Source organism: Theobroma cacao, chromosome 5, assembly GCF_053813885.1.
Source record: "Theobroma cacao isolate CCN51 chromosome 5, ASM5381388v1, whole genome shotgun sequence".
Lineage (NCBI taxonomy): Eukaryota > Viridiplantae > Streptophyta > Magnoliopsida > Malvales > Malvaceae > Theobroma > Theobroma cacao.
In genome coordinates this window covers 41,570,102-41,581,120 of record NC_142643.1, presented here as the reverse complement: position 1 = coordinate 41,581,120, position 11,019 = coordinate 41,570,102, and the positions used below count along the sequence as shown (strand labels likewise).

Genomic DNA, 11,019 nt, shown 5'->3' with positions numbered 1-11,019 from the left:
CTAGTGCAACTCAACAATGCCAAAATCGTTCCAAACTCAAACAAAATCATCTTCTTGATTTGCATATACTAATGCAAATGAATAATGTGTCTATATTCAAAGTCAATTAATCAATTGGATCAACATCCTTCCCCCTTTATTCTTGTCTTTCTATTTACATGAACTATGTTATTGTTAATTTTTATGTTTTTATCTGCTTGGAAAATATTCAAAAGTAAAAGATATTTCTATTTCGTTTCTAATTAGTTTTTTTTTTAAATTAATAGTATCACAAAAAGTGAAAGATTAATTACTGTAATAAGTTAATTTAAATCTAAACTTGCATAAGAGGGCATTTGAAGGAGTGAGGACTTATTACAAGTGTATGAATAATTGTTTAGGGTGGCGACATAAAGCTGAAATATAAGTGTAGAACCTATGGAATGGCAATGCATATACGGATGAGGCAGTTATTTTGATTGCTTTAACCTTGACGCGCGTGAATATGTTCAAAATTGAGCAACTTTGTAACGGATAAATTCAAGCAAAATATTTGATGCACAAGCCACCAAATATTAACGTAATTCATAGAATCATAAAGAGTTATCGTAATAAGTTAATTTAAATAAAATAAACATATTTTTAATAAAAATTAATCATTTACAAATATTAAAATAAATTTATTATAAATAATAATAAAAATACTTAGTGAAAATTAATCCTAACAATCTTGCTGTTAATGTTCATTTTTCCTATATTAACTTTAATTGTTTTTTAAAAATATAATAAGCGAAGTTCTTATAAAATCCTCTAGAACCCAGAACGAAAGCATATTTCAAAACAACTAAAAGAAAAATCCAATGTTTTAACTTTAAACATCTTGACAACCTAGTGACAAAACCCAAAAACAGCAGAACCTATGAGAATATAAACACTCACTTGATTCTATCACTCAAATGCTCACTTCTTCTCCCTCCTAACCTCCTCTTCTTCCTCTGGGGTGAAATCATTATCGATGTTGAAGGTCTTGTGAATCTCCTCAGAGGTCTTTCCCTTGATGTCAGCAACACGGTTTGGCAAATCAAGCTCTAGCTTTTATAATTACGGTGGCTTTCCCAATCATAGCGCTTCCTAAGTTTTGCCTGAACCTTCAACGATTTTGAATACAGTGTCACACTCATATACTCCCATAGTGTATTATATACCCGCCAGCAAATGCCAAATACTTTGTTCATCTCTTCTTCAAGCTCAATAACAATTCTATGGGATTTGACATGATCATTGTACCGATGTATACAACAATACCAATAACGGATTGTATCAACACATCGGTCTTGTTCAAAACCTACATCTTCATCCACACAATCTAGTATGCTTTTGTAGGGTCCATCAGGCATTAGATTCACCCAATTCCAATTCCCAAAGCATTTTTCTAAATCAAAAGCCCAAAAATAATATCTTTCCGACCAAAAAAAATGATGCATGTCCTCCACAAACTTCATCCGCTCTTCATGATTCCCGAAAAATGGAACATCGAAAAACTCTCTGGCATTTCTTCCTTTGTAGGATGATAATTTAATCATTAGATGTGCCAACTCTTTGGAGTTAGTATGCTGGATGTAAAATTGCTCTGAATCACAATCATGTATCCCTTGAAAAAGAGAATTAGGATGCTGTCGAAATATGACAGCATCCATCATCTTCTTCAGATCTCTTTAGGTTGTCCATCTATTACAGCAACGCCATTTAATAAATTTCCATGAGAAAAAAGAGGAAACAACTCCAACAAAGCTTTGAAAATGGTCCTGAAGAACAACTTGAATTCATCTATGACGTAATCCCACCATTCAATTGGATTTCCACCTTGAAACCCCTCATACAACTCTGAATATCAATTTTTGAAATTGTTCTCAATTCTTTCAAGATAACAAGCATGTACAACGGAAAAGTCCAATTATATGGTTTAAAACTTCAACACAATATTTTCTACCCAGCTTTCTCCACATACTATACTGATAGTGAACACATGCTTGACTCTTGCACTCCAAAACACTTGCGTCAATCTTTATGCCATTTTCATAAATATAACAAGGAAAAACATTGCAATCATTCTTGGGATCACTCTTACCATTGTTAACCGTGTCCATTCTTTTCAACTGGATTCTTGAATCTAGCTCATTCTTCGTCTTCTTTCTTGAAACTAGCTCATTCTTCCTCTTCGTCCTCTTCAAATCCATCTTCTTCCTCTTCAAATACATATATTTCAAATCCAGCTTCCTCCCTTTCAAATACATATATTTCAAATCCATCTTCTTCCTCTTCAAAACCATTGTTTTACATGTAGATCTAATGGTCAAATCCTGATTTCATGGATTATTAAAGAAGAAAAATCTGTTTTTTTTTTTTTTTGAGAGAGAGGTGGGTGATACGGACAGAGATAGATTTCGAGAGGTATTTATACAGAGTCAAGGAGACCTTGCACCCCGATAAGAACGGTGGGTGGCTAGGCTTTTCTAGAAAGAGAGGAAACTGACCGCAAGCGGAAAGGCATAGGCCGGGGACCGAGTGTTGAGACAAAGGGGCTGACTGCAAGGGTTAGTGTAAGGTTTAAATTTATATAATACTAATATTTAATGTTTATTATTTTTTTCCTTTAAATTATAGTATAATTAATAATGAGTTTAACTTAATTAAATTACTTAGATATAATGCTAATATTAAAAATAAATTTATAGCAATTGACTTACAGTAAGGTTAGACTTAACTAACGCTTACCCCCAGTGACAGCATTAGCTCTTAAAATCCCCTTCCTTGCTTCTACTCATTTACCGCAAATCAGCAGCCAACAATGAGTTTTCAAGTAGAAATCTCCATCTACTCTGGCTTTTTACCTAATTAATGAAGATGCAATGTTCAATATTCCAAGGATCATAAAAGGAATGATGACTTCTCTAATTTTGATTCTCATTTACTGGCTGTAATTCTGTTATCAACAGGCTTAGGAATCTCACACTTCATTCCAACTCTTCCCTGCTTTACTTTTAATTCATCTCTCACCCACCAAGGAAAAAGAGATAACACTACTTAACAGAAAGAAATAATAACTGATCATTTTTTTTTTCTGACAAATCCAGCAATAGCTGGCCATCAACCTTTTCGGCATTACAAGACAAACACACTTCTTTTCCAATTCTTTTCTTATAGACAAAACCCAGACACAATTTATAGCACTGAAGAATTCCATCTTCGAACACTCGCCTTTCAAATCAGACAAACATAAATTCACATATTTATACACTTATCAAGAACCACATTTTTTTAACATAAATAATAATTCATGACTCCATATCAATGTTTCCATGATCGCCAAGTGAAATTCCTTCTGTGAAAATAAACTGTTTGGTTGCTCGGAAGACTTTGGCCAGCTGCATAACTACAGTTTGAGATGCAGTCGTCATTGGCGAAACAGATTGCGGAAGAGCAGGCATACACTCGGGATGGAATTCCTTCTTGTTGAAGGTTTGCGCAAACAATGCCAATACCACCCGACAAAAAATAAATCTGCAAACCAGACAAAACAAAGTTGTTAACTCCAACTGCCAAGCTTTTACTCCAGAAAAAAGGTAAATTATGCTGCAAGGTATCAAGAACAGAACTCCAACTTGCAATGCATGCCAAAGCTGTTTAGGCTTTTTCCCACTTGCAAAGAATTTAGCTAATTCTAGAAAAAGGAGGAACAACCATGATTCTTTGTCCTTCTCATGACTAGATGAAAAGTTGAGGGACTCAAATGCCTAGAGAAAATGCCACTTCAAATGTGTGCAATTCATAGCATTTAACAAGTGGTGCCACGGAATAGCATTCCTCATTTTAATAGTTTGGTGGTGGGGGTGGGATGGAAGGAAAAAGGAACAAGAAATCCTGACAGGAGACAGGAATATCATACAAGTTTTTCAAAACATTGAAAAATGAGACTCATTACATACCACCACATTATTTAGAAAGGCTGTCAATAAGTAGAGATGTTAAAAATTTTAATGCAGATAGTTGGTCATATTTCATAGAAACCATGAAACCTTTTGGAATGTGCATCCCTAAATATTTCAACCCTCACAAAAGAATAAGATAATACCTCAGAAGAAACCGTCGTAGGAATGGATCTCTAAGAACCTGTGCCCAGACAGGATCAAGGTTATCTGATGTTGCCAATGTCAAGCCCCAGTCATTTAAGGATGAAGAAAGCAGGCTTTCAGCATGTTTATATGTGTCCTGAGCATTTCCCTCTATTAATTATACCAAACAAAATAAAAGAACAAAAAAGCATGAAAAGAAGTTATTTTCTATGAGAAGATTTGTTTCTTACACACCATTTCCACATCAGAGCCTGAAATACCAAGCAACAGACAAAAAGCCTGCAGTGGAGCTGTTAGAAAAATTGTGAATAGGCTACCAATTGACTGACGAGAGGAATCAGCAGCACCAATTGGAAATGAACAGCTAGGGGATAGAAGCAATGCAGCTCGCTCTCCTTTCTCAGCTCCACTAATAGCCTGCAATTGTTTAATACGAGATCAGCTTTGGCATGGTTTTGCTATGTAAAGGGGTAATAGAAGGTATGGTTCTGAGAAATTATGCACACAACACAATTGGAATGGTAACAGCATATATCTGGTCACTATAAATGCTAAAACTTTTATGATGAACAATATAATCATTTTCTACAGAACCCAGTAGCCTACACGAAAGCAGTTCAACAAACATTTCACTTTTAGCCCACCCAGGGACCCAGGCACCTATTGCCCTACTCACTGGCTTGAACATCAGTGTGCATCCATACAGAGAGGCTGTATGCTAACATTCTAAACTTCTTTCAAGACATTGGTTAGCTCACTTGGGACACTTCAATCATTATCACCAAACCTGATATCTAATTCATGTTTGACATTCCTTAACCCAGTATCAAAATTTTGCAGATACTACCAGTAACATTTATTGAGAGTTTTATTAGTGTTGCATACCTTAAATTGGTCTACACTAAACTAAAGCCAGTAGAGAGTTTCAGAGCAGTAAGTCACGGTTTCCACCTACATATACTATTTCCAACTACTCTTCAAATTCATAGCCAAGAATCTTAAGAATATACACCTCATAATGAATAATGTCACTTCCATGTATCCCAGTTTTGAACCCTTTAAGGCCTCTTAGATTGTAAATTGATATAATCACAAGCTATATTCATAGCAACTTTTGAATTCTCTGTTTCAGTCATAAGATCAACCTCAAGTTATTCAACAACAATGAAGTTGCATTGCTGAAAAGATTATTAGTCAAAAAATCAGATCACACCCAAAAAAGTAACCCTCTTGAAAGCAAAGCTTCCATGTGCCCACCACAATGCTTACTTTGGCCATTATTTTGCTTCAAGCTCCTTCGATATCAAACTATGGATACCATGTACTGCACACTTCATATCAAAATATGGAAAAATATATTTGGATAATATCCCATGTTTTGTGCAATGCATTGCACTTCATGACAACAGAACAATTTCCCTTTTATGGATGAAATCAAAAATATGAAAGCCAGAATTCTTTCTAAAAATGTGTATGAATCCACTCTATATAGTTTCCCTATATTAATGAAAATCTGGCAACAATCTGGACCTACTAAAGGATAGCACCGAGTACATGGTATGGCGCCAACATTCATATAGTATGCTCAAATTTCCATTTCCTCTTGAAAAGAATATTCATATTCTTGTATAAATGTAAAAATGGCACCTACCACCCTGGTGCAGACTATAACGTAGTAGAATGCCGGCCTTCATATGTAAATGCATGGCTAAAATTGCAGGAAAAAAGGCATTGAGTTGTTCCCTTCTTAACATCAGTATTCTTGTAAAAAAGCACTTTACAAGCAAACAAATATGAGGAAGGAATATTTAAGGCTAAGTTGTGGTATGCAATACCCATGCATTCTTGTAAAACGCAGATAAATAAATATAAAATAAGAATCAAATGCATAACTTGAATATATTTTAAGTTACAACTTATGAGGCAATAAGTTTTCAGCAAATGAAAATGCTTAGCATTCTCTAAGAATACCATAAGATAAGTAGCCCCCCAGCCCAACCCATAGAAAAAATGAAAAAAGAAATATCCTAGTGTACATTATGAAAATGCCTGCATGAAGAACTATTACTTGAAAAGTATAATGGTTGACAGACTTGCCTTAAACACCTCACTGGCATCACTTTCAATTATTACAAAGAGTGGTCTTCTTGTGAATGGAATTAAGTCACTGGGATAAATACAGTTCAATCCTGGAAATGAGTTATTATGTGTCAGGATAAACATTTAAAATCCTAGCAGTCACATAATGTGCAATATTAGACTACAAAATAGCAATATCATATTATTAGAGGACTGAAATGATTCCGAAATCAAAGACTAATAAGAACCAGTACAAACATAAAAGCCAAAAATTTGATATATGAGGACCAGCCACTCCAAAAATTTTGGAAGTTAAAGTATTGCAATAAGAAAGTTCGCAAATCGTGCCAATAATATGCTTGGCAAATTTGTTGATTGACAATATATGAAAAACATCATAGATGCTGCAAATCACCTTTTTTATAAAAGTATGGTATGTTTGATAAAAACCAACTGTGTGAAAGCCAATCTCTAAAATTAACTACTATTAACACCTACTACTTTCGAAATAGAAACAACAATCTAAAGAACAATGGAACAAGAATGCATGAATTAGTAAATCATGAAAGTCACTCAGGAAATATATACATGGCTTATGCAGTAGTTCAGTCACGCATGTTTACAGATAAATCTTTAACTGTTTGACAGACTTATGAGTTATGACTTCACAAAATGGCATATGCAAGGAAAAGTTTAAGTTCATAATAGAGAAGGATTATGAGAGGAGGCAGGTTACTTATGCAATCTCTTCAATTTATCCCATAAGCATAGATCAGGCTATCACATAAAGCTGAACAATGAACACCATGCCAGAATAGATGTATGAGACTAATAATTTCTTGGAATGCTATACGTACCTCCAATCCCGCGATTACCAAACTGCAGGCAACCAGTGTCGTAATTGATGCAATCTCCTTTACTTTGACTTGCAGAAGGGTTTGGGCTATCACTTGGTGAGCTAAAAGATGAAGTGGAGGTTCCATCGGAGTGAATTGTATGAGACTGAAAGTCCCTAATAATATTTTCTGTTGCCTTGATACCGGTTCCGGAACCTGAGGGAGACAAGGCATGTCCAGTTCTTCCTGAAGCATTTTATGGTAAGAGACATAAGCAGCCATGATTCTGATATGAACATGTAAAAACATAGTAAGCAAGAGCCACAACTGATCACCTGAAGCTGACAAAAATATTAAGAGAACACCATCAGGGGGGAGCTCCTCACAGATTGTTGCCAGAACCTGCCACCAGAAAGTAAAATAATGTGAAACATATTACAGAGCAAGATTATTAATCAGCATACTAACCACAAATTTTATAAATGAAAACCCCCTATGCATTGTTGATTTTTGCAGATAAGTACATATATAAGCAGCATCACTTGTGTCTATGTACATATGTTTACCATATCCACTGATATGCGAGAAAGGCGTGTCTACTGCTCCCCAGCAATTTCTAATTCAATGACGGGCATGCAAACATCTCATTGACATAGAAATGACAATCCATCAAGGTAATAAACTACTAGTTCTTCACATATGTTTAAAATTAATATCTATTTAGAAATGTTATTGAGCTACGACAGGATTGATGCCTCACTAGCATCTTGCAAGTACTACATTTTTTCATTCCCCTTATTTCATTTGTACTAATTTGTAATACAAGAGCCTAAGTTGCTGTCTTACCAACTTGGTCTCCCTTCTAAAAATTCAAATGAGTTATGTTATCTCTCATCCAATCAATCACCAAAACTTTTTACACTATTTTTGTCTTTTAAAACATGCGCCATTGAAAAGTTGACTGAGACTCCTACTATTTCTCTTCCCCTCCAATTTTTCTCTTTCCAAAAATGATTTATTACATTCATAACTAATAAAGGTTGTTCTTTTACCTTCTTACTTTTATAATGACCATACTCAGCCTCACCAAGACTACAGAAGTGAGAATTTCATACTTACTGCTACAAAATGTGTTAGAGATGGACGATATAATACAGCTTTTCTCGGATTAGGTGGCAAAGTAGGATCAGCAATATCTTGGGAGTGGTTAACGCGACTGGGTCCTAAGGCTCCATTCTGACCACTTTTACCACCAGTTGACTGGTAAAATGAACCACTAGGCTCCCATTCCAGGCACTGAAGCATCCTAAAGGTGTCAAGAGTGAGCTCTGAAAATTTGACCTAATAAACAATAGAAAAAGATAGATTACAAACTATTTTAATTCATTATGTATGACCATGCCAGAAGACTCCTGCTTCCAAGAACAATTCAATTTTTTGAAACTATAAGTATGCAGCTTTACCATTTATTAGGGAGGAAAGCGAAAAAGAGGACCTTAATACCTAACCTCATTATGATGGTAGCTGCTCAGTATTGCATCTCGCAATCTTAAATTCTTCCTAGCAACAGGTGCAGCAACATGAGGTAGAACATCTGGATGGGGGTCCAGTACAAGACTATACCTTAAAGGCCTGATATTCATAAAAGCGGTGTCAGCTTTCAAAAATCTAACTATCTCCTGAACCACCAGCTTCCATTCTTTAAAGTCAGTGTCCTGGAGAGAAGATGGGTTGAAGATCATTAATCTGTACACAAGTAAATGCCAAAGCAACTTCACTGCCATTAAAAAGGGCCGAATCTTAATATCACAGAAAAACTTGGAGGTTCCTAAATTTAAAAGAAAAAAAAATTATCACCTAAAGTAAAACCATCAGCAAAGGACAGGAACCATGAACATCGATTTAAGATTAACATTGCATGAAATTTCCTTCCACTTTATAAAATCATTTGGTTCTCGGTGGAAATTTTTGTTAAAATGGAAATAAAAAATTACATACCAAAGAAAAAGCAGAAGATGAAGGAAGGTACTATTTAACATTCCATCATTCATTCACATCCAACATCCAACCACATGCTCAAAATTATTATATGTTGTTTATTACACAATACACTACTAACAACAACAATTCCTTCTTTCTTCCATAACTCAGACACCCCCCCCCCCCCCCCCCCCCCCCAAAAAAAAAGAAAAAAAGGTAAGGTGAAAAGAACATATATTTACCTCCACTTCACTAATTCCAGTCTAGTTTAGGACACATATATCTTCCATTAGTTGGACAAATGCAGCCATGCAAAATCATGCATATATGGTAAAGTCATAATCAACACCAGAAATAAAAAATAAATAATTAAAAATTAAAAGACCTGAAAAGTCCTCTTGCATTCATCAACCAACATCTTCAGCTGATTAACTAATTGGTGAACCATTTCTCTGCGGTTCAAAACCAAACACACCATCAAAAACCTAGCTAGAAACCTCAATTGCTTGTTCGCAAGATTAGTATCCTGGCACAATCCCTCTTTGAAATACTCCCTTGTCAATATAGCTTCATAGAAGATATATGCCTCGGACAAATAACTCGCTTCACTTGTTCGCATATATTGTCCATAATAAAGCTGAGCAATTCGGGATGCAATCTCACCAATCTCCCACCTCTTAAGCCCTGCTTCCACTAGCTTCTGCCGATTTTCCTGCTGAAACTTCCACAACTGTGTGTAGACCTTGAATACCTTGTAAAAGTATGTATCATACCTAAGAAGCAAAAAACCAAACATGCTATATTCATTATTCAATTGTCTCTCACAGAATTGTCCACAAATTATGGTTCCATATAAACAATGGAAAACCACGCTCTCTTTCAGGTTATTAAGTCTTTTTGATTATTGCTTTTACCACTTACTGTTTACAATTGGCTTTCACTTCCTAAATAATTGCTACAGGGCAAAAGCAAGCTGTAAAAGAAAATCATAATTGATCAAAAATGAGCAAATGAGTAAAATGCGGAATCAATTTAACATAATTATTCTACATTAAATTTAAACACAAATTCTACTTTGAAAAATTACAACTTTAACTTTTAGTCCTTCGAATTATAATTCAGTTTCGCATCCAAAAGCATTCTTGCTTTTTGTTTATATAGTCCAATGGTTTGCTTCACATCCTGAATAAACTATTTTCATCTTCCAGTAAATTAACATAGATTTTACATTTTTTTTCTAATTTAATTTCTTTACCGAAAAAAAGGCAGCAAAATCAAAGAAATTAAAACCTCCAAATCCGAATTTCCAAAAAATGATAAAAAATTAATAAAACCGAAAAAGACTGGAAAAAAAATACAAACACCTGTTGCGTTCATAGTAAGGCAAGTCTCTGATCTTAGAAAACTTCTTATCAGCTTTATCCACCAATGTCCAATACCTCTCGCTCACTGGAATATTACTACTATTGCCACTGTTGTTGTTTATTTGCTGCTGCGCCATTTTCTCTTATTTCTTTTTTCTTCCTTAGAAATGCGATTTCTCCGCTTTTTCACATGGCCGCGAGGTCGTTTCGGTCGAATTTAAGGTCAGTTTTTTATTTCCGATGATCTAATCGGAGGAAAAGGAGGAGGAGGAGTAGGAGGGCGTTACCGGGAAATTCCGGTGAGGTGAGAAGAAGAGAATCGATAGATTGACCGGGAGACTTCACCGGAGCCGGAGGCTGTTTGTTGTTTTTTTTTTTTTTAATGATTAGAACATCGGGCTAAGTAAGTGACTGAGTGGTGATGTTTTGATGAAATTATCAAATTGACCCTCTTATTTCTCTATCGTGTGTTTTTTACCGACAAATGAAATTTCCCCATTTTATTTAGACGTCAACTCGGTTAATAATAAGAAGTTCTAATTTTACATCAGCAACAGCATGGACACTACCTTTTAACTTGTAGTATATATATATACTAATTTTTCATTATAACATATACATAATCAATATTGGTTTGTTCTCTAATCA

General features: G+C 35.0%; 1 protein-coding gene across 2 annotated transcripts; it reads right to left on the bottom strand.

Annotated features, from left to right (window-relative positions):
- Positions 1–3,063: 3,063 nt before the first annotated feature.
- On the bottom strand, positions 3,064–10,796 carry LOC18599687 (signal transducer, putative (DUF3550/UPF0682)). Of its 2 annotated transcripts, XM_007029755.3 has the most exons (10): positions 10,372–10,795; positions 9,393–9,780; positions 8,536–8,742; positions 8,147–8,368; positions 7,363–7,429; positions 7,049–7,273; positions 6,210–6,301; positions 4,347–4,529; positions 4,112–4,248; positions 3,064–3,540 (listed from the first exon to the last, which is right to left on the bottom strand). In XM_007029755.3, the coding sequence occupies exons 1-10, from the start codon at positions 10,506–10,508 to the stop codon at positions 3,315–3,317; spliced, it is 1,884 nt and encodes a 627-aa protein (XP_007029817.2). In that variant the 5' UTR covers positions 10,509–10,795; the 3' UTR covers positions 3,064–3,314. The 2 variants fall into 2 exon arrangements, with proteins under 2 accessions (XP_007029817.2, XP_088662590.1); XM_088806464.1 differs by lacking the exon at positions 8,147–8,368 and having other exon boundaries at positions 10,372–10,796.
- Between the last annotated feature and the right edge of the window lie 223 nt (positions 10,797–11,019).